Source organism: Oryx dammah, unplaced genomic scaffold (assembly GCF_014754425.2).
Source record: "Oryx dammah isolate SB20612 unplaced genomic scaffold, SCBI_Odam_1.1 HiC_scaffold_10, whole genome shotgun sequence".
NCBI lineage: Eukaryota > Metazoa > Chordata > Mammalia > Artiodactyla > Bovidae > Oryx > Oryx dammah.
The window spans coordinates 3602184-3626549 of NW_024070194.1; the positions used below are offsets into that span (position 1 = coordinate 3602184).

The window sequence follows — 24366 nt, forward strand, 5'->3', positions numbered from 1 at the left end:
ACAGAGCTTCTTTCCACCTAATCCAGTGTAGACAGCATGTGTGCGTGCTAAGTCACTTCAGTCGTGTCCGACTCTCTGTGATGCTATGGACTGTGGCTCGCCAGGCTCCTCTGTCCATGGAATTCTCCAGGCAAGAATACTGGAGTGGGCTGCCATTTCCTCCTCCAGGAGATCTTCCCAACCCAGGGATCGAACCCAGGCCTCCGCATTGCAGGCGGATTCTTTACCATCTGAGCCACTAGGGGTGAAAAAAAAAAAAAAAAGCGGGTTCTATGAAGCAGTTTGTTAGAGCTGGGTCTATGACGAACATGTGGATATCATTCAAAGCCCTCGCAAGCCTGGGTTGTACAGCAGGCCCATGGAGAAGTGGAATATGGATGGCAGTGGTTAGGAAGAAAGGCTCTGGAGTCAGATCAATGTGGGTTAGAATCCCAGCTCCGTATTATCCCAGAGAATGAAAATGACCCAGACAAGTGACGTAACCTCTCTGAACTTCAGTTTCATCTTCTGTATAATGTGAGGTAATAACCATGCCTGCCTTATAGTACTGTAAAGAAGAGTTAAATAAAATAATACATGTTAAATAGAATAATGCATGTTAAGATACAGAAAATTAGCAAAGGGGAGAAGAAAGGGAGAGGGGACAAATTAGGAGTGTGGGATTAACAGATACACATACTATATGTAAAACAGATAAGCAGCAAGGATAAACGGTATAGCCATATCCATTATCTTATAATAACCTATAATGGAATATAATCTACAAAAATACTGAATCACTATACTGTATGCCTGAGACTCACATCATATTGTAAAACAACCATACTTCAATTTAAAACGAAAAACAAAAAGAGTAAAATATATGTTAGGTACCTAACACATGTGAACAGCACTCAGTCGTGTCCAACTCTTTGCAGCCCCATGGACCATAGAGCCCATGGCACTCTCCAGGCCAGAATACTGGAGTGAGTAGCCTTTCCCTTCTCCAGGGGATCTTCCCAAGCCAGGGATCAAACCCACGTCTCTTGTCTCCTGCACCGGCAAGCGGGCTCTTTACCACTCACACCACCTGGGAAGGCCAGTGCAAACCAGAGGAGGTCTGAGAGCTCATTCAGAAGAGCAGCATTTTCGCAGAGGTTTCAGCAGAGTGTGATGGCAGCAGCTTCTGGGAGCAGTGAGGCCCAGCTTAGGGGTTTCCAGCTTCAGCACCACAGACACCCCTGCAGCATCCCGAGTGGACGTGCCTCATTCGGTCCCTCGTTCTGGCCCGTCTCCCTGTCACGCGAGCTGTTCTCTCAGCTCCCTCACACGCTGCCAGTCAATCCCTGATCTGCTGCAGTTGGCCAGCAGTTTCTGTTGCTTGTAATCAATGAACTCTAATTGATTCACTCCCAAAGAGAGAAGCTCTGATGGGATCTGTCATCACTGGTCTGTACTGAGGACGCCCGTTGGGCAGAATTTGGGGCCGTATCAATGTACACGTCATCGCTTAGACTCAGCCCTTGCACTTAACTAAAAAGCCGGCTCGGATGTTTTCGGTCTAATAGTGCAAACCTTGTTTCCTTTAAACAAAAAGATGCCCCTACCACCACCAGGGGAATTCTCCTTCCTTCTGAGAGCTTAACAGGTTCCAGTGTGTGAGGGCCGGCCTTCATGAGGGGAGGGCATGTGTCCCATGCCTGGCCAATTACAGTACCCTGTGACCTTGGTCAAAGCTATCAGTCCAATAGCAGAGGTTAGCGAGTTTATCCTATAAGGCAACAGAAAGAGTTGCTGGTTTCAACAGAAATAATTGGCAGTAAATACTTATCATCTCTACTGCAGCTCATGAATTCTGTAGTTGTACCACAAGAGCAGCCACGTGAAGTGAAGTGAAAGTCGCTCAGTCCACGGGGTTCTCCAGGCAAGAACACTGGAGTGGGCTGCCACGACCTCCTCCAGGGATCTTCTCGACCCAGGGATTGAACCCAGGTCTCTCACATTGCAGGCAGGTTCTTTATCCTTTGAATTACTCAGGAATCAGCCATAGATAAATATGTAAATAAGTGGAGCCATGTTAATATAACCTGATTTACAGAAACACACAAATGGGCCAGATTTGGTCCATAGACCATAGCTTGCCAACCCCTGGGCCAAAGGACGGGTATATGACCCAAGGCAAGCCAATCAGGCACTTTGTAGATACTCAATAAAATCAATAGATTATAATTTGTATTTTAAAGTATTTTATTTAAAGTATTTATTGCATTTTAAAGTAGTTTTTAAAGTTATAGTGTAAGGGTAGTAGGTAGATGGCTGTCAAAAATAATAATAATACCTAATATACTTGATTCTTTATTGTCGACCCCTTTACATATATTTCCCTTTTAATACTCAGAAAAACCATTAGAGTTAGGTAGAATTATCATCCTCATTTTACAGATGAGGAAACTGAGGCTTGAGGAGGTTAAGTTCAGTCGCTCAGTCATGTCCGACTCTTTGCGACCCCATGAATCACAGCACGCCAGGCCTCCCTGTCCATCACCAATTCCCGGAGTTCACTCAGACTCAAGTCCATCTAGTCAGTGATGCCATCCAGCCATCTCATCCTGTCGTCCCCTTCTCCTCCTGCCCTCAATCTTTCCCAGCATCAGAGTCTTTTTGAATGAGTCAGCTCTTTGCATCAGGTGGCCAAAGTATTGGAGTTTCAGCTTCAGCATCAGTCCGTCCAATGAACACCCAGGACTGATCTCCTTTAGGATGGACTGGTTGGATCTCCTTGCAGTCCAAGGGACTCTCAAGAGAGGAGGTTAAGAGACTTATTCAAAATCACACATCTCTGAAGAGCTGGACTCGGGTGAGATAATGCATGTGAGATGTGTTCACAGATGCTCACACGGCGAGCCTCTGTGATCACTCTTCACTGACACCATCGCAGCCATCACTGCCACCACTACTGATGGTTTCTCAGGTGAGGGAGCTTGGTAACCTTCCCAGACCAGGCCTCGGACCTGCTCTGGAACTGTCCACGTTCAGTAGGGAGAGAGGGGAAGAAGAAGCAGGAGCTGGTTTCACTACACCCTGTTGCCATCAAAGCCTTCACGTCTCCTCCCTACCCACCTCCTACTCCAGCGTTCCGCCCGCCTCCAGCCAGACAGGTTTCTCGCAAGTGCCGTGGCTGATCTCTGCACAGTCTGTTCCCTCTTGGCCTCATTTCTCTGTCTGCCTAAAACCTGCTCTTCCTACACTTCTGGGGTTATGAGTCTGCCTCCTGCGTGACACTTTGCCTGGCCACTGTGAGTCTTTATCCTACTGTATGGAACCGTTTACTTATTTTTCCTCTTGCCTACTCTGTGACTTCCTTAAAGGCTTACTGTGGCATTCCTGAGGCCGACACAGCACCTCACACTCAGATGAAATCAAATTAATTTTGTTAAACAAATGAATGGTTCTGGAACAAGTGCTAGTAGAATATGTCAGGGAGACTGTATGCCATAATATCAGTTCAGTTCAGTCACTCAGTCGTGTCCGACTCTTCGTGACCCCATGGACTTCAGCCCGCCACACCTCCCTGTCCATCGCCAACTCCCGGAGCTTGCTCAAACTCATGTCCATCAAGTCAGTGATGCCATCCAACCATCTCATCCTCTGTCGTCCCCTTCTCCTCCCACCTTCAATCTTTCCCAGCATCAGGGTCTTTTCAAATGAGTCAGCTCTTTGCATCAGTTGGCCAAAGTATTGGAGTTTCAGCTTCAGCATCCGTCCTTCCAGTGAACACCCAGGACTGATCTCCTTTAGGATGGACTGGTTGGATCTCCTTGCAGTCCAAGGGACTCTCGAGAGTCTTCTCCAACACCACAGTTCAAAAGCATCAATTCTTCGGCACTCAGCTTTCTTCACAGTCCAACTCTCACATCCATACATGACCAATGGAAAAACTATAGCTTTGACTAGATGGACCCTTGTTGACAAAGTAATGTCTCTGCTTTTTAATATGCTATCTAGGTTGGTCATAGCTTTTCTTCCAAGGAGCAAGTGTCCTTTAATTTCATGGCTGCAGTCACCACCTGCAGTGATTTTGGAGCCCAGAAAAATAAAGTCTGTCACTGTTTCCACTGTTTCCCCATCTATTTTCCATGAAGTGATGGGACCAGATGCTATGATCTTCGTTTTCTGAATATTGAGCTTTAAGTCAACTTTTTCACTTTCCTCTTTCACTTTCATCAAGAGGCTTTTTAGCTCCTCTTCACTTTCTGCCATAAGGGTGGCGTCATCTGCATATCTGAGGTTATTGATATTTCTCCCGGCAATCTTTATTCCAGCTTGTGCTTCATCCAGCCCAGCATTTCACATGATTTACTCTGCAATAAGATAAATAAACAGGGTGACAATATACAGCCTTGACGTACTCCTTTTCCTATTTGGAACCAGTCTGTTGTTCCATGTCCAGTTCTAACTGTTGCTTCTTGACTGGCATACAGGTTTCTCAGAAGGCAGATCAGGTGGTCTGGTATTCCCATCTCTTGAAAAATTTTCCACAGTTTGTTGTGATCCATACAGTCAAAGGTTTTGGCCTAGTCAATAAAGCAGAAGTAGATGTTTTTCTGGAACTCTCTTGCTTTCTTGATGATCCAGTGGATGTTGGCAATTTGATCTCTAGTTCCTCCACCTTTTCTAAAACCACCTTGAACATCTGAAGTTCACAGTTCATGTACTGTTGAAGCCTGGCTTGGAGGATTTTGAGCATCACTTTGCTAGCGTGTGAGATGAGCGCAATTGTGACATAATCTATGGAACACTCACAGAGCCTGAAAATGACATGGGGCTGGGTGACGTCAGTGCCACCGCAAAGGAACTGGAAATGCACTTTTCTCAAGAGCACATAAGATAACTGAGCAGTCCAGGCCTGCTACACCCAGCCCCACATCTAGAAGTTTAGAATGCTTATTCTGGGAAAACATTCCTTTAGCATTCAGGAACTTCCATACCTGTGGGGCCAGCCGGTGAACTGGAAGCTGTTTCCACTATAAAGGTCCTGATCCACATTGTTGCTTACACAGGACCCTCCTCCAATATTTCATGCTCATAATTTCAAATTCTAGTCCGTGCAGGGGAGGGGCTGGAGTGACAGAGCAGAAAGAAAAGGGGAGGAGGAACGGAGGGTCTGTTTCATGGCTCTTCCCATTTTCAGCTAAGACTGTGTCCCAGTGACTGCGGGCTGCCCAGGTGGCGCTAGAGGCAAAGAACCCATCTGCTGAGGCGGAGACGCCAGATGTCGGTTCAGTGCCTACATCGTGGAGAAGGACATGGCAGGCTACTCCAGTATTCTTGCCTGGAGAGTCCCACAGACAGAGGAGCCTGGCAGCCTGTGGTCCACAGTGTCGCTGAGAGTTGGGAGTCAGACACAACTGAAGCAACTTAGCACCAGTGACTATTTAACTAGCTGCTGCTTCTTTTTTTCTTTTTAATTTAAAAAGTTATATATTCTGACAAAGTGAAGTGAAGTTGTTCAGTTGTGTCTGGACTCTTTGCGACCCCATGGACTATACAGTCCATGGAATTCTCCAGGCCAGAATACTGGAGTGGGTCGCCTTTCCCTTCTCCAGGGGATCTTCCCAACCCAGGGATCAAACCCAGGTCTCCTGCATTGCAGGCGGATTCTCTACCAGCTGAGCCCCCAGGGAAGCCTAGTGGCTCAGCTGTGTATGCTCTATATCCCATATATGCTGCTAGGGTCATAAATTGGTATGGCCACATTGAAGTACTTAGCATTTCCTAGGAAATTTTAACATAAGCATATGTTCTGATCCAGGCATTCCTCCCACACTACATTTCTCAAACTTACCATGCATGAGGCTCACTAGGGGATTTTGTTATTAGTAAAATGCAGATTCTGGGCATAGAGAAACTTATACATATGAATCAGGAAACCAGTGCAAGAATGTTCGTAGCGACATTGCTCGTGATTACAAATTGGAGACCACCCGTCAGCAGTGAAGGTGTAGATGAAGTGTGAATATATTCACGGGATGACAATGAACAAGCCACACCTACCTGCAGTGACGTGTTGAATCTCACAGGCTTAAAGGAGCAAGGGAAGGAAAGTTAAGTCATACCATTCCACGAGTGGCAATACTAAGCCACATATTTAGGTGATGAAGCTATTTTTAAATAATGCACAGAGTTAGAGATTGTGGAAGCAGGTGGCTGAACGAAGGAGAAGCTGATATGGAACGCGTGAAGGGCTTCTTTAGTGCTAAGAATCTTCCCCATGTTCCTCTGTTGATGGTTGCTACTGCTGCTGCTAAGTCGCTTCAGTCGTGTCCGACTCTATGTGACCCCATAGACGGCAGCCCACCAGGCGCCCCCGTCCCTGGGATTCTCCAGGCAAGAACACTGGAGTGGGTTGCCATTTCCTTCTCCAGTGTATGAAAGTGAAAAGTGAAAGTGAAGTCGCTCAGTCGTGTCGGACCCTTAGCGACCCCATGGACTGCAGCCCACCAGGCTCCTCCGTCCATGGGATTTTCCAGGCAAGAGCACTGGAGTCGGGTGCCACTGCCTTCTCCGATGTTGATGGTTATTCAGGTGTTATTCCTTAAATTGCACGTTTATGTTTTGTACATTCTTGTACGTGTGCCAAATTTAAAATTTTCAAACTTAAAAGAGTGTGAAAAGGCATATAGCCAAGATGCCCGTCCCTCAGACAACTGCGCCACAAACACTGCCGTCGTGTCGCCGGAGACAGCTCCTGTTACCAGCAACCTGGTCTCCTCTGCATCACAAGTTTATGCGAGAATATGCATATATGTAAATGTGTTAAATTTTATCACAGTACTATTGTGTGTGTGCGTGCATCTTGAAGAATGTTCTATCCGTGCACAGGGAAACTATTTTTGTGGTCACAAAGAATTTATTCCATTGTGTGATACAGCCATAATTTAGTAATTTTAATTATTAACTTTTAACCATAAAGTGGTATGTGAACCTGCTCCTCCCTACTAAAAAAATTTTTTACTGAGTATAATGTTCTCTAGGGCACATCCGTGGATATTTTAGGCTCTCCAATCCTTCCCCTTCCAAAGTGCTCCCTGCCCACGTCTCCCTGAACGCACGGCCAGTACGCATGCACACTCGGTCTCAGTCGTTTCCCACTCTTTGCGACCCCATGGCCTCTAGCCCGCCAGGCTCCTCTGTCCGTGGGATTCTCCAGGCAAGAACACTGGAGGGGGCTGCCACTTCCTCCCCCAGGGGATCCTCCCGACCCAGGGATCGAACCGGCGTCTCCTGCAGTGGCAGGCGGATTCTCTGCACTGAGCCACCTGCGGGAATCCCATGGCCGGTGTGTAGCACTGAGCCACCTGTGGGAATCCCATGGCCGGTGTGCATTCTGCTAAAACGTTTTGCCCCTGGACATTCATTTTTCACCACCGGAAACATGTGGAAGGGAAGATGTGTTTCTGGCTATGTGGGCTTCCCTGGGGGCTCAGCTGGTAAAGAATCCAATGGGGGAGGCCTGGGGTCAGTCCCTGGTTGGGAAGATCTCCTGGAGAAGGGAAAGGCTACCCACTCCAGTATTCTGGACTGAAGAATACAGTCCATGGAGTCACAAAGAGTTGGACACGACTGAGCGACTTTCTTTTTCACTTTCATGTCTTTGTAGGACTTCTCCATGCAGTCTATCTAGAGCTCTGAGTTCAGTTCACTCGCTCAGTCGTGTCCGACTCTTTGCGACCCCATGAACCGCAGCACGCCAGGCCTCCCTGTCCATCACCATCTCCCGGAGTTCACTCAGACTCACGTCCATCGAGTCCGTGATGCCATCCAGCCATCTCATCCTCAGTCGTCCCCTTCTCCTCCTGCCCCCAATCCCTCCCAGCATCAGAGTCTCTTCCAATGAGTCAACTCTTTGCATGAGGTGGCCAAAGTACTGGAGCTTCAGCTTTAGCATCATTCCTTCCAAAGAAATCCCAGGGCTGATCTTCAGAATGCACAGCAGCCATGCCTATAACCGTGAATCTGCCTGAGTACTTTTATTTGCTGCCTGATGTGGTAAGCCACAGCTGAATCTAACCATTCCTCTACTGTTGGCATTTAGGCTGTCGCTCAAGGGTTCTTGCTGTGACAGTGGTATTGCAACTAACATCCTCGGACCTGCCCCCTGGCATGTGTGCCACCGTTTCTCTGAAGCATCCCGGAAAGCAGAACGGACAGGCCACTGGCAGGGCGCATCTACAGACTCACTGCCCAACTGCCCTCCAAAGGGACATAAATACTCACTCTCCCGCTGGCAATGCACGAGAGGACTAATCTCCCTGCACTCTTGCTAAAAGTAGATCTTATCAGCATCCTCAATTTTTATTGAGCTGATAGGTTAAAAGAAAAAAGGACTTTGTGGTTAATATTCATTCCAATAATCAGGCTTAGTTGGTAAAGAATCTGCCTGCAGTGCAGGAGACCCAGGTTTGATCTGGGTCTCAGGAAGATTCCCCTGGAGAAGGAAATGGCAACCTAGTCCAGTACTCTTGCCTGGGAAATCTCATAGACAGAGAAGCCGGGCAAGTTACAGTCCATGGGGTCTCGAAGAGTCGGACACAACTTAGCAACTTCACCACCACCATGCTTCCAGTTAGTGATGCTGAACGCCTCTTACACATTTCTCGCCCAGAATCTGCATTTAGCATGATCCCCAGGTCAGTCTTCTGCATGTTAAAGTTTGAGAAGCACTAGAGTCAGAATCTGCTTTTAACAAGGTCCCCAGCGATGCCCACGCACAGTTTGAGATGTGCACAGGGAGAAGAATAGCTGGACCACAACATACACTCCCTTCCACTAACATGGGGTGTGCGTGTGTTTATCTTTTCTATTCAGACAGGATGTAAAATAGTACTTCAATGTATTTTTAACTTGTATTTCTTTCATCATAAGTGAGTTTGGACCTTCTTTTCAAATTCTTATGAGCTATATTTTTCTTCTCTGGGAATAGTCAGAGAGAGAATTGTGTTTTTAATTTATTTCTCTTAAAAAAGAAATTACTTGACTAAATGAGTACTAGTACTTATTAATAGAGAAGGCAGTGGCAACCCACTCCAGTACTCTTGCCTGGAAAATCCCAGGGACGGAGGAGCCTGGTAATCTGCAGTCGATGGGGTTGCCACTTTCCTGCATTGGAGAAGGAAATGGCAACCCACTCCAGTGTTCTTGCCTGGAGAATCCCAGGGATGGGGGAGCCTGGTGGGCTGCCGTCTATGGGGTCGCACAGAGTCAGACACGACTTAGCAGCAGCAGCAGTACTTATTTACCAGAGAGAGAAACTGGCATGAAGGCATGAGAATATGCAGCTCAGAAGGGTTGATAATGTCAGCACACGCTTGTTTGCTTCCTGTTTATTCCCACATAAAACGAGTATCTGCCTCAAGTTCACTGGAACTGCAAATTCTATTTTTTTTTTTGGTCATACTACGAAGCTTGTGGGATCTTAGTTCTCCAACCAGGGATCAAACGCGGGTCCCCAACCGTGAAAGCTCCGAGTCCTAATCACTGGACTTCCAGGGAATTCCAGGAACCACCAGTTCTGGATGAGCATTCGCTACTATTACAGATTACTATAACTCTTACCCTACTGTTATAAATAACTGTTAACATTTACAGTTCCGCCTCTGTAGCAGACACTGTTCCCTGTACTTTACATGTATGAAACTCATTCACCCTCGTTACCACCCTGGGTGTATTAGCATCCCCATTTTATTGATGGGAAAACCAAAGCACAGGGCAGCTTTCTCAAGGTCATGTGGTCTCAGAGCCGGGATTCTCACCCCAGCTGGCCCCAGTACATGTGCTTAGAATGATAGGATACTAACTCTGGAATCTTTGCAATGCTTTGTAAGGAGATGCTGAGTGACCAGGAAAAATCTCCTGTATAATTCAGCAGTATGTGTTATCTCTTGGCAAAATGCTTGCTTAAATTATCAAAATTACAAATATACTCAATTTTTCTTTTACAAAGTGATAAGCCTTAAAAATTCACTTTCTCTGTGAAGAAAGGGAACTACCTAACAACTATTTTTTTTTAATCAAGATAAAAGTAATATATATAAAGAATGAGAAGTAACTAGGGACTTCCCTAGCAGTCCAGCGGATAAGACTCCTTGCCCCCATTGCAGGCACCACAGGTTTGAACCCTGATAGGGGGACTTCCAGATGTTCAAGCTGGATTTAGGAAAGGCAGAGGAACCAGAGATCAAATTGCCAACATCCATTAGATCATCAAAAAAGCAAGGGAGTTCAAAAAAAAAATCTACTTCTGCTTTATTGACTACACCAAAGCCTTTGTGTGGATCACAACGAACTATGGAAAATTCTTCAAGAGATGGGAATACCAGACCACCTGACCTGCCTCTTGAGAAATCTGTATGCAGGTCAAGAAGCAACAGTTAGAACTGGACGTGGAACAACGGACTGGTTCCAAACTGGGAAAGGAGTACGTCAAGGCTGTACATTGTCACCCTGCTTATTTAACTTATATGCAGAGTACATCATGAGAAACGCTGGGCTGGAGGAAGCACAAGCTGGAATAAAGATTGCCGAGAGAAATATCAATAACCTCAGATATGCAGATGATACCACCCTTATGGCAGAAAGTGAAGATCTAAAGAGCCTCTTGATAAAAGTGAAAGAGGAGAGTGAAAAAGTTGGCTTAAAGCTCAACACAAAAAAACAAAGATTATGGCGTCCGGTCCCATCACTTCATGGCAAATAGATAGGGAAATAGTGGAAACAGTGACAGACTTTATTTTTTGGGCTCCAAAAATACTGCAGATGGTGACTGCTGCCATGAAATTAAAAGAAACTTGCTCCTTGGAAGAAAAGTTATGACCAAACTAGACAGCATATTAAAAAGCAGAGACATTATTTTGTCAACAAAGGTCTGTCTAGTCACAGCTGTGATTTTTTCAGTAGTCATATATGGATGTGAGAGTTGGACTATAAAGAAAGCTGAGCGCTGAAGAATTGATGCTTTTGAATGTGGTGTTGGAGAAGACTCTTGAGAGTCCTTGGACTGCAAGGAGATCCAACCAGTCCATCCTAAAGGAGATCAGTCCTGGTGTTCATTGAAGGACTGATGTTGAAGCTGAAACTCCAATACTTTGGCCACCTGATGTGAAGAACTGAGACCTTGGAAAAGACCCTGATGCTGGGAAAGATTGAGGGCAAGAGGAGAAGGGGACGACAGAGGATGAGATGGTTGGATGGTATCACCGATTTGATGGACATGGGTTTGCGCAAACTCCGGGAGTTGGTGATGGACAGGGAGGCCTGGCGTCCTGCAGTCTATGGGGTTGCAAAGAGTCGGACACGACTGAGTGACTGAACTGAACTGAGGGTAACTAAGATCGTGCATGCCCAGAGACAAGAGCAAAGAAAGAAAAAGAAGAAGTTCTAAAACAGAAAGTAACTAGTTTCCAAGAGGAACGTGATATGGAGTGAACATTTGAAATACAGTGTTTGGCCAGGATTCCTTTGTTAGGCGATTTTGTTGCTGAAAATAAAGAAAAGTTGTCACCTATAAAAGCCTCTATCTGTATGTTTAAACTTGGCAACAGAATTTCCTAATCTTTTTAAATATCTTCCACCTAAAGAGCTTCAGTGGGTTTGAAATCCACTTGTTACACAGATAGCGGTGCATACTCTTTAGTTTAGTTTGTGGAAGCCCCAGGTTGATTAACCAGGAATATGAAAATTTACAAGCTGGATTTCAAAGAAAATGAAGAGTCAATCTGTATTAACTGGTGAATGGGATTAAAAAGGGAGAACCGGAACTTAAGCATAGCCAATGGTAGTTTGCTTTTTTCTGTATATTCTGTGAGGTTTTCTCCTCTTCCGTTTTTTAGTGATGACCCTGAAATTAAGCCGTTAAAACCAAACATGGTATGGAGCTTTATTTAGGATCATAACTCTGAATGGATGTACTACAAAACACTAAAACAATGCCTTCAAAAAAGGAAACATTTTAATCTGTTGCTGTCATGATACTTGTAGAAAACATTGCTATTTTTCACTTTGTTTTGGGTAGAAATATGTGCAAGGATAATTCAAGTCAAAATCATAGTGAAATATCTTTGTACGTCAACTTGATTGGCAAAAATTAAGACATCCAGTAAGATGGAGTGTGGGAAAGATGGTGGCTCCACGGTCCCTCACCCTTTGCTGGGAAAGTGAGGTTCATGCCTCCCCTGTTTCATCGTGCCTTAGTCTCTTACAGTCCAACCAATGTACGCATTCATTTAAGAAACTGACACTTTCTAGAAAGACCGTAGCCGCATGAGTCACGAGGCAAAGACTGGGAAACAAAGTGCCCATCAACAGGAAAGCAGATAATCACACTGGAATATTACACACCCGTCAAAATGGTTGAACAACAGCGACAATGTGGGCGACCTTAGCAATATAATAAATGAGGGAGTGATTCAGACCCTGATGCTGGGCAAGATTGAGGGCAGGAGGAGAAGGGGACGACAGAGGATGAGATGGCTGGATGGCGTCACCGACTCCACGGACATGGGTTTGAGCAAGCTCCAGGAGATGGGGAAGGACAGAGGAGCCTGGCGAAAAAAGTCAGACACGACTGAGCGACTGAACTAACTAACTAATTCCTGGGAGATTACATTCCCATTTCTTTTTTCTTCTTAGTATTTGTTGATGTGGACCATTTTTTAAAGTCGTTGTTAAATTTGTTACAACACTGTTTCTGTTTTACATTTTGGTTTTTTGGCCCCAAGGCATGTGGGACTCTTGGCTCCCTGACCCGGGACCAGAGACACGCACCCCCTGCATTGGAAGGCAGAACCAGTGCACCGCCAGGGAAGTCACTACATTCCCTTTTAATGACGTTCTTGAAAAATTAAGATTTAAGGAATACGTGTAGGTGCAAAAAAGAAAAAAAAAACTTGTCAAGGGGAAAAAAGGGCAAAGAAATGAAGAATGGAGGGTTTAGGTTGATGGCAATTAAATTGGGGGAGGGGCTAAGGGAGGTATATGAGAAATGCAGGTTATGGTTAAGGTCCGGCTAGGGGTTGCAGGTTCCCTGGTATTAATTATATCACAACAAGCCAAGGAACAGACAAGCAACCAAACAAATGCGTATCAGGGATGACAGCGGGACATGTACTGACACCAGAGATCGGTTAATCCAATTCTGTGAACCTGAGCTGAAGAAATGATCTCTATCCACAGCAAATACAAACACAGGCACACACCTGTGGAGTGGTGTCAGACCCCTCCCAACCTCCGGGCTACATGCGTTTCCTCTTTCAACTTCCCCAGAGGCAACCCTAACGGCAGAAAGCAGAGAGGAACCAGAGAGCCTCTTGATGCAGGTAAAAGAGGAGTGTAAAAAAGCTGGCTTAGAACTTAACATTCAAAAAACTAAGATCACGGCATCCGGTCCCATCACTTCGTGGCAAATAGATAGGGAAACAATGGAAACAGTGACAGACTTTATTTTCTTGGGCTCCAAAATCACTGTGGACAGTGACTGCAGTCATGAAATTAAAAGACGCTGGCTCCTTGGAAGAAAAGCTATGACAAACATAGACAGCGTATTAAAAAGCAGAGACATCACTTTGCCGACAAAGGACCATCTAGTCACAGCTGTATTTTTTCCAGTAGTCGTGTATGGATGTGAGAGTTGGACCATAAAGAAGGCTGAGCACTGAAGAAAGGATGCTTTCAAACTGTGGTGCTGGAGAAGACTCTTGAGAGTCCTTTGGACTGCAGGGAGCCCAAACCAGTTAATCCTAAAGGACTGAATATCCAACACTGAATATTCACTGGAAGGATGGATGCTGAAGCTCCAATATTTAAGCCACCTAATGCGAAGAACCAACTCATTGGAAAAGACCCTGATGCTGGGAAAGATTGAGGGCAGAAGGGGACGACAGAGGGTGAAGTGAGATGGTTGGATGGCATCACTGACTCAATGGACGAGTTTGAGCAAACGCTGGGACAGGGTGAAAGACGGGGAAGCCTGGCGTGCTGCAGTCCATGGGGTCGCAAAGAGTTGGACACGACTGAGAGACTGGACAAGAGGCAAGTGCCACCTAATCCTTCTGAGATATTTCAAAAAGACACACAATAAGCACAAGCACGCAGGATGTTCTGAAACGGCTTTACCTGTGTGTGTACCCCGAGGGCTTCCCTGGAGGCTTAGTCAGGAAAGAACCCGCCTTCAGTGAAACGCAGGAGATGCGGGTTCAACCCCCACCCTGGGCCGGGGAGATGCGGGTTCAGCACCCCCTCCCCCCGCCCCCAGGCCGGGAAGATCCCTGGAGAAGGAAAGGGCAACCCGCTCCAGTATCCTCGGCTGGGAAATTCCATGGACAGGGGAGACTGGCAGGCTCCAGAGGGCCGAAAGAGTCGGACACGACTTGGCGCCTAAGCCGCCGCCACCACCACCACATGTGCCCTTAGGCACACATCCCAAAGAAAAGCTTTAAAAGTTGCTTTTAATAAACGTCGTGAAAATTTAACCTTGAGTGACTTCATCCGGCTTTACACAGACATGTTTACAGTCAATCTACAACTTGAAAATCAACAGGAAATTTGAGGAAAACAAGCTCTGTCTTTGAGAAATATAAAAATGCGCTTCTCGCGGGCAATCCCCTAGGGCGTGTCAAGGGTAAACGTCACAAAAGGTGAATGAGGGACAGGATGAAGCGGAAGCCGCACGGGGCCGGACCAGCCACTGAAGAAAAACGCACCGGCGGCTCGGTTAGAAATACGGGTTCCCAGGCCCCGCCCCCACGGGTTCAAAGCTGAACCCGTCTTTTTACCCAAAGGCCCCACGTGACTCTCAGGTTCGGGCAAGCTCCGGGCACAACCCGCCTTAAGTAACTCCCCGCCCGAAGAGCGCAAACACCTGGGGCTCGTAGGTGGCTTTCTGCCCCCGGTTGGATGTCGTTTACCTGGTGCCAGGAGGGGTCCCCTCGGGTCTCATCAAGACCCAGCCAGTCTGAGCAAGAACGCCAATTAGCTCAACCGCCCCCCGCTCCCTGGACCACGCCTCGGTCACCTGCCGGGCGGGGTCCGCCCCGTTCTTGGCCCCAGGCTCCCTCTGTGTGGTCTCGGACCCCGGGCGCCGAGGTCCCGGGACCGGGCGGGGCGGGGGTTGGGGGGCGGATGGGGAAGACGCTGCGCAGAAATACAGATTCCTGGGCCCTGGTGCCTGAAGCGAAAACTTGCGGAATCTGCATTTATACCCAGCTCTTCCAGGACCAGTGGGTTCACCGTGCAATTGTAGCCTAATTTAAATTTTAAATTCGAATACGCAGCCACGAGTGGAGGTCGTGCTTCCCAACCTTGGCTGCACATCAGAATAACCTGAGGGACTTAAAAAAAAATTTTTTTTAATATATATACACACCAATGTCCAGGGTTCAGTCCAGACTAATTAAGCCAGAATCTAAAAGCACTGCCTGGGCAGCAGCCGCCTCACCTGGGAGCTCGTTAGAAATACAGAAGCTCAGGCCCCACCCCAGACCCACTGAGTCAGAATCTGCATTTTAACGAGATCTCCAGTGATTCGCGCGCCCATTAAAGTTGGAGGAGAGCTGCACTTCTAAATTTTAATGGGCAAACGAATCTCCTGGGGACCTCGTTAAAATGCAGACACGGTTTCTCAAACTTTAATGTGCTTGCGAATCACCTGGGGAGCTTGTTAAAATGCAGATTCTGATTCCGCGGGTCTGGGGTGGAGCCCGAGAGCCTGCATTTCTAACGAGCTCCCAGCCGGTGTGGGCTGCCCGAGTGCGCCCCGCGCTTCCCCGGGAGTCCCAAGGTTTGGCTGCGGGCCAGTCCGCCGCCAGGGCTCCTGATAAACCGTCCTGCCGGGCTGATGAGCAGGATTGCCGGGACGTGCGCGCTGCGGCCGAGCCGGGTTAATTCCCGAACTCCGGGAACTGGCTGTGGGAGGCTGGCCGCGCGCAGGGAGTCGCCAGAGCCCCGATCCTCACGCCATGTCGCGGCGCAAGCAGGCCAGGCCCCAGCATCTCAGCTCCGAGCAGCCGCAGTCCGCGAGCCGGGAGTTCGCAGAGACGGCCTCGGAGGCGGTGGGGGAGCCGGGTGAGTGGCGCCGCGGACCCCGGGTGCTGGGGGCGGTTTTCTCGGACTTTCCGCAGTCCCGCGTGGGTGCGAGGTCCCGGCCATCGGGCTGGGGGTGGGGGGTGGCGGTGAGGCGTCCAACTTGAGTTCTGGGGCTCAGACCTTGTTACCTTGCCTTTGTAAGTTACACACACACACACCCTTGTAAATTAACCCTTCTCGGGTAGATTACGTCGCTCCCCGAGTCGCTCTCCTGCAACCACTCCTGTCCCCCAGCCTCCCAAGCTATTCGATGACGGTTCGTCTCTCGAACACCTTGGAAGGATGCTCTGAGATCCCTCCGGAGGCAGGCTGGGGCTGTGCGCCTCGGAGGTGGGCGTTCCGAGATCTCAGGCGTCTCCCTGGGTGTTGGGATTGGGGGGAAGGGAATGTCCGAGCTTCTGCCGGGCCCTGGAGAGAGGTGCTGGAGCGGAGGCACTGCGACCGGTTCCCGTCCTCCTGGAACTCGAGGCCTCTGGGGACCGAAGCGGTGGCCCCCGAGATAAAGCGGTGGCGCGTGCAGCGTGTTGGGGGTGAGCGCTGGGACAGCACCGAGCTGGGAGGGGCCGGGGTGCTGCCCGGGGAAGGCCTCTCGGCGGAGGGCACCGTCGAGGAAAACTCCTGAGGCTTTGAGCGAGCGGTAGAGACGGCCGAGGGCATCCGCGAGGCTGGAGCTGTGGCGGGGGCGTCCGGCTGAGGTCTGAGAAGGGCCGGGGGCCCCGGGCTCCAGAGAGGGTGTCGCCTTTTACTCTGAATGAAGTGGCGCCAGGGTTTAGGGCGGGAGCGGGGTCAGGACGGTGGTGGGGTGTAGGGTTAGAGGGGTTCCGGGAGAAGCCTGGAGACCCTGGGCAACCCTGAGTGCCCCAAGGCAGCCTCTGTTTCCGAAGACCCTGCGGGTGGGGCGCTTTGAGAACTCGCTGGATTCCTCCGGCCCCCACCCCGCGCTCCTGGAATCCCAGGGGTGGAGTGGAGTCGGGGAATCTGCATTTCTAAGGCGCTTCCCGCTGTGATTATCTTGTCCTCAGAGAAGACCGTGTAGGTTCCTATTTCAGGTCTCTCCACCTCACCCAGCCACCCCCGCGATGAGTTGCTGCCTTTTGCTTAGCCAGGAGCTGGTGAGAGGAGCCCTCGCTGGAACTTTGTCCCCTTCTCCCTCCCCTCGCCTCTGCATTTTCCTGGCTCCGAAAGGGAGAGGGAGGATCTGGTCTCTTCCGCGAGAAGGGGCAGACCTCCAGCAGCAAGTGTCCGGTGGGCTCTGATGACCGCACTGCTCCCAGGGAGGAAGTGGAGGAGAGAAGCAGCTTAACAAAGCCACTCCTAAACTGGTGGTTTGTATGTAAAAGTAAAACTTGGCTGGGTGAAACTTCTGCAACCAAAATGCCCTGTCTCTGCGCTCAAGGTGTAGAGTGCGGATAGGCAGGTAGAACCAGGGTCTTCCTGGGGGCGGGGCAGGGCTGCAGCTCCTCTGTAAAGAAGAATTGGGGCGGTACTGAGGATGTTGAGTCTTGTGGGGGGAGCGATAATATAAGACGGTTCTTGAAGAAACACAGGCTGTTCAAAGTGAGCCCTATGGGCTACTTTTTACTCCTGCAAACAGCGCTTGGAGGGCCACCTCCTGGAGCCTTGCTCCGTGTTTGGAGGGGTTGGGGAGGGTGTTGTGCGGCACTGCGGGGTGCAGAGATAAACAGCCTGTAACTGACGTCCCCTGCACTTGTCTCAGGTCGGTTATGATGTGAACCAGAGGCCTGCCTTTTTTTTTTTTTTTTTTAAGGTTGCACGTGTGTGTGTGTGTCTGTGTGCGCACATGCACGCTCTCAGTCACTAGGTTGTGTCTGACTCTTCTCCGACCCCATGGACTGTAGCCCACCGGGCTCCTCTGTCCGTGGGATTTTCCAGGCAGGAATGCTGGAGTGGGGTGCCATTCCCTCCTCCGGGATATCTTCCCGCCCCAGGGACTGAACTCAAATGCCTGCATCTATCTCCTGCGTCGGCAGGTGGGTTCTCTACTACGGAGCCACCTCGGAATCCCATTTTTTAAGGTTGGGCTGCTCTTAGTTTGCAGATGGCTTTGCAACTCTGTAGCTTCTGGAGGAGACAGAATGACACAGGTCAGTTGGTAACTTCAGTCACCACCAGAGAAGAGCTAAGAGGGGCAGGAAAACAACCTTAGCAAAAGGACACCGGCAGTTTCTCAAAAGGCTAGAAGGGCCCCTGTGCCACCCTGAGTTCCCACCGTCAGGTGCGGCCCACCGCCTCCTCCAGCCTAGAAGGGTCTCTGCCCCAGCTGCGCCTGTCTCAGGAGAGCAGACTTCCCACCTTCTTTCCTTTCCTGGAAGAAGGAAGTCGCCTCTGAAGCTCCGCCGTTTTCTGCCTGGGTGACCCTTTATAGCCTTGGGCACAGTTTTCTGAGAGCTTTAACCCAACAGTCTCCCTTCTGCCTGCCTTCACATTGGCCCTGTGAACTGTTTCCCTCTCCCTGAGAATTTGGTGGCTCGTGTGAGTGGGTGTGAGTGTGTGTGTGTGTGTGTGTGTGCACATCAGTGAATATAACCAAGAGCATCTGTATAGTGCTGACTCAGAAGATTCTCTTATGAAGTATGTTAAGGAATTTAATCTTCGTCTAAACCTGGGAATTGGGGACCAAAATCCTCATTTTATAAATGTGGAAACTGAGGAACAAGGAAGTTGAGGAACTCAACCAGGGTCACACAGCTGATAAGTTCCAGATTCCAGTGCTATTCTTTATCAGCTGGCTTCCCAGGCAGTTTCGTAAACCACTGTGCTTCACAGCCTCCTACTTAGCTTTCCAGCTTTCCAGTTTTCTTGATTTCAGCGGAATTAAAAAACCCTCAGGAGTTTAATGGCTTTCTTTCTTAACATGTGAATTGCTAAGCAATGCAAGCTTTTGTCTTCCTCTGAGAGGCACAGTGATGGACTTCAGACGTCCCAAGTTTTCTGATTCACTGAAAACTTTTGCCCAGCAGCCTTGAGCAGCATCTCTGAGCCAGGTTCTCTTCCCGCCCAGCAGAAAGTCTCAGTGTGGTCCCCAGACCAGCAGCATCAGCTGGGACCTTGTTAGAAATGAAACACTGCCAGCTCCACTCTGGACCTCCAGAGGGGGGGCCCCGCCACCTGTACCTTAACAAGCCCTCCAGGTGACTGTGACGCGTGGGTGATTTAAGAAGCTATGGCCTGGAGTTGTGCTTTTCCCCATTTGATGTGCATGGGCCTCACCTGGGGATCTTGTTAAAGTGCAGTTCTATACATCTAAGAGCTGAGGTTCTGCCTTTCTAACAGGCTCTTGGATCATGCTGGTGTTAGTCCTCTGAGGACCACCCCTTGAGTACCAAAGGCTTAGTAAGTGGTATGAGGTTGGCGTGCTTTAAAATGCAGATTCCTGGGCTCACCCCCTCACCAGTTAGGGTGAATGAGGCTTTGGAGGCTACATTTAACCCACAGTTGAGGTGATTCTGGTATTGTGGGTAGGGGGTCCCGTGCATCACTGGATGTTCAGCAATGTCCCTGATGGACATCACTGAGCATGAATGACTGCAAACTACTAGAATCCTCTTTAAAACTTTAATTTCATCTTCACGCCTTAAAAACTTCCCTTAAACATTCATTTGGTGTTGGTGCACCCTGGGGTCTTAAATGGATTTTACAGTATGTTTGGTCAGGATCCCAGAAAGTCCTGATACTGCAGACCATCTCACGTCTTCTAGTCTCTCTTTTTTTTTTTCTTCATGTTTCAGGTTGAAACAGTGGCATTTTAACCAGTGACACTTGAAGTGTGGTCTGTGACTTGTTGCTGAGTTGAGTTAAAATAAGTTCAGAAACAGCATTTAAAAGTAACTCGGCAAACATCCGGCTTTTTGTCACATGTGAAACGTTTGGGCTTTTACTGTCTTATTCCATTTTTCTCATACTTTGTGTTTATTTTATTAAAAATGCTAGTCTGATGGGTTGGCAGTTATTTTACAAACCAGGTCTCCCCCACGTCGTGGGAGAGGTGCTGTTGCAAAGTCCGGATCTTGACCGTCGTGTCCCGGGCACATTCCCATTTCCTTTGTCCCCTCTGCTTCCTGGAAGTTGGTGAAGAGGGTGGTCGAGACCAGAGTGTGCATGGCTTCTAGTCTGTAATGTTTGGGGGTTTTCTGGGGAGAGTGGGGGAATAAGCCCAAAGCTGCTCTAAGACCTGTGTGCCCAGTTGTGTCTGACTCTGCGACCCCATGGACTGTAGCCCACCAGGCCCCTCTGTCCATGGGATTCCCAGGCAAGAGTGTTGGGGTTGCCGTTTCCTCCTCTAGGGGATCTTCCGGATCATGGTGCTTATATTTGAGAAATCAAGTAACACTTTCCATTGTCTCGATTTCAGCTTCGGAACTAGATAACAATGTTCCCAAACCACCTTGTGCCCCCGCTGATGGCACTGACGCCCAGAAAGCCCCTGTCGCGGCCCTTCCCTCCGAGTCAAAGGAACCGACAGCAACCCTTGGGGAGAGGACGTTCAACTGCTGCTACCCAGGTGAGGGGGGGCTCGGCGTGCTGAGCCGCTTCCCTGCACCCGGCGCGGCCACGGGGGCTCAGGCCCTGACTCGCCAGAATTTCAGATTCTTCGTAACTTCCTCTTTGAGGTTCTGTTAAGGGAACCTGTTTTTTCTTTTCTAGGTTGCCACTTCAAAACTGTTCATGGCATGAAAGATCTGGACCGCCACCTAAGAATCCACACGGGTAGGTACCCGTTCGTTTGTTCCAAAGTTGCGTGTTGGAAAAAAACCGAGAACACGAATGTATGATGGTGAGCCCAACACGGAAGGTCTCTGCCTCCGGACGCAATCTAGCGGGAGAGGCTGGGACCTGAAGAGTCTCAAAGGCAGTGATGGTAACTGACAGGCGGGGGGAGCCTGTCGCAGGCTGGTGATGGCAGACTCTTTGGAAGAAGAGGCTGTTCAGGTAGGAGAGATGGCTGAGGAATCAGGCGAGGAGAGGGAAGGCCTTGAGGGGGAGGGAGTTGCGGTGCAAAGGCGTGGACAGAGCAGAACGGGTGTGGGATGCGGTTGGAGAGGCGGGCAGAGGGAGGGTGAGCACAGAGGCCCTGTGGCCGTAGGGGTTGTGGAGAAGAGCAATGAGGCTGCTTCTGGATGGAAGGTGCCTTCTGAGCAACCCCGCTGTTGAGAATGCAGAGAAACCGGATGTGCTGGAGCAAAGGAATGACCTAGAAGCAGGCTCCGCAAACTGCGTACGGCCTGTTGTCTTGCCAGGCTCGCCTGTTACCTGTGGCTGCTGTTAAAAATAATAGAAGAGTAAGCCCATCATATATTAACAGCTGCATGAAAAATAACTGTTTCCTGGCCCTACAGTGGGATTACTGAATAGTCCCCAGAGACACACTGTCTAGCTCGTTACAGAAACTTTGCCACCCTCTGCCTGTATGAGTTGAGATACTGATGTCTCTGCTCTCACAGAAACCAGACTAAACAACTTAAACACAATCAGTTTCTTTTTCTCAAGTACAATTTAAGAAGCCAGGTAGTCCCCAGCTGGTGGGATATAGCTGTCATTCTGACAAACAGCTTCATCTCCTGGTCCGAGGCAGCTGCTCCGGACCTCGGTCTGTCAGCCAGTGGAGAACTGAAGTGGGAGGAAGGCTCAGAGCCTCCCCCAGGCCAGGCCCCTGAAGCGGCCACCCCAGTGACTAGCTGGATGATGAGCCGGACTCAGTCATCGCACCAGGCACAAAGCAGGGCTGGAAAACGGCTTCAAGAAGGGCAGCCACATGCCCACCTGAAACCCTGAGGCTCCAGCGTCAAGAGGACAGCTTTCTGGACACCTAGTCTCTCTTGGAAATGGACAATGAGCTGTGGAAGCTAGAGAGCAAAGGGCTGGCTTTGCCTGGGAAGGGTGGATCATGAACGGCCTCCTTGTGAAGCCTCGGGAGGTAGGGTGGCCAGGATGATGGCGGTCACCCGCAGACCGCGGGAGCCATTTGAACAAAGATGAGAGACTCCCTATCAAGGTGGCCAGGTTAGGCAACTTCACAGGGGGCGACTCCGTCCCGAGGGTAACCAGGCAGTGCTTCTCCGTTGGGGCAGTGCCACTCTGGTGGGCGGAGGCTGAACGTGCTGCCCGAAACCTACAATGAACAGGATGGGCCCTGCAAAGGGTTGTCAAGCCCCTATGGCCATGGTACCAGGAAGACCTCGAGAGACAGGTGGGGGCTAGATTAATGTCTTACTGGAATAATACAAAGCATGAAGGGGATACGGAAGTACAGAGTGAGGCCATGTCCTTGGTGGGGCTCCCTGAGTCGGGGGGAGATGCTGGGCAGGCCCATGCTACCTCTGGAAAGCAGGAGTGGGCCCTGGGGCGCTCTTAGCATTTTTTCCCATGGTTGCATAAAGCCAACATATTTCTGTCCTGTTGGCGAGTGTGGTGGCCAGCCCCACGGTTTCAGGGACTCGGGGTCCTATTTTGTTGCTTGGATACCCCAAAGATTGGTGTGGTCTCAGATGGCTTGTGTTAGTTGATCAGTTGTGTCCAACTCTTTGCAAGCCCGTGGACTGTAGCCCACCAGGCTCCTCTGTCCGTGCAATTTTCCAGGCAAGAATATTGGAGTGGGTTGCCTTCTCCAGGGGATCTTCCCAACCCAGGGATTGAACCCAGGTCTCCTGCATTGCAGGCAGATTCTTTACTGTCTGAGTCACCAGGGAAGCCCTACTCCTACCTTTAAAGGCAGCATCCTGGAAGTTACACACGTCATCTCAGTTGATGCCCAGTTGGCCAGAACTTAGTAGCGTGGCGATTCTTAGCTGTGGAAATGAAGGCCGGGAGCTTGAAGTCTTGAATCTGTGTGGTAAGTGCCTAGCTACAAAGAGACAGTTCTATTACCAAGAAAAACAGCTGACATATAGACCACATGGCCTCTCAGCACAGCTGTAAGGGGGGTGGCAGTGTGTGTGCAGGGGGTCGCTTGAGGCGGAAGCTGGACCTTTGCCAAATGGGTAGAACTTTGATTTTCCAACCACCGTTTTGAGACCCTTCACACTTCAAACCTGAAGATCCCCCGAAGTTTTTTAATCGACAGTTACTGCATTAGAAGTTAAAACCAAAACTTTTAAATGAATAAATTTACAGTAAGCCCGCTATATATAAACACTTCTGTGAGAAGTAACTGTTTTCCAAAACAAAGCAAGTAACAATGTATATACATTTGCAAACATGTCTTATTTCATGGTTTAGCTGAACTCTCACCCCTGTATCCCAGTATCCTGTCTATTGGTGTGTGTTCCTTTGGTTGGAATATAAGAGGAAAATCTGGCCGCTCACATAATGTAATTGGAAATGGAGTTTCGATAGCCTTTTCAGGTGACACTATACCAAAATACAACAAGTGGTAGTTTGTTAAATATTAGTTGCTGTATAGAATTTGCAGTCATTTCCATAAAATTTTCACACTTGTTAAATTCCATTTGTCTGTTTTCAACTTTGAATGGCCCTCACTCATGCTTGACTGGCCCTCAAACCACACTTGGTTTGACAGTCATATGCCAGTCATTTGGGAAAATGTGGCTTTTGCCAACTTTTGTAATTCTTCTAAATGTTCATCCATTTCATTGTACCATAGGAGAAAAATCATGTTTAATTATGAATCTCAGTAGAAATACCTAACGCTAGGATCCTGCAGGCCTGGGATAGTGAGGGATATATGTTTTGCAATCCAAACTTTCTAGAATCCAAAAGTTACCATCCCAGTATTGTCAGTAACTTTCCTTGATATGACTGGCTCACTTAGTTCATATTTAAGGAAACATCTGCCAAACACCAAATCTGAAATACCCGTGGTTTTTTTAGTTCTTTCAAGTCAACATGGTACAGAAAACACCCAGTGCAGCCACCCCTCAAGCACTTGTTGTCAAGACAGCCAAGTGTTTTGATTTACAGCACACTTTGTAGTTTAATTGGCATCTTTAACAGGGAAATTTATCATTCAAATTGCAAATATACTAAAGAAGTTAAAGACTATAACTTACTAGGAAATATAGGAGGACAAATTTATGGTGAAAATAGACAGGGAAACAATTAGCAAAGTCCACCAAGAAGACAGATTAAATATGACTAAAGTTAAAACTTCCACTGAGACATCATCAAGAAGTTAAGAGATCTGCAACATGGGGCAGAGTTCATCTTCTGAACACACAAGGATGCCTGCAAAGCAGTGATGACCCCAATAGAAAAAGATCTGAACAAGCAGCC

At 48.7% G+C, this 24366-nt stretch overlaps 1 protein-coding gene across 1 annotated transcript in view; it reads left to right on the forward strand.

Annotated features, from left to right (window-relative positions):
- ZFP64 (ZFP64 zinc finger protein) overlaps nucleotides 1-24366 on the forward strand; it is a 74264-nt gene that overhangs the window by 40240 nt on the left and 9658 nt on the right. The window contains exons 6-7 of the mRNA XM_040248109.1: nucleotides 20489-20638; nucleotides 20782-20844. Coding sequence (XP_040104043.1) covers nucleotides 20489-20638; nucleotides 20782-20844 — 213 coding nt within the window. The remainder of the gene's footprint in view (nucleotides 1-20488; nucleotides 20639-20781; nucleotides 20845-24366) is intronic.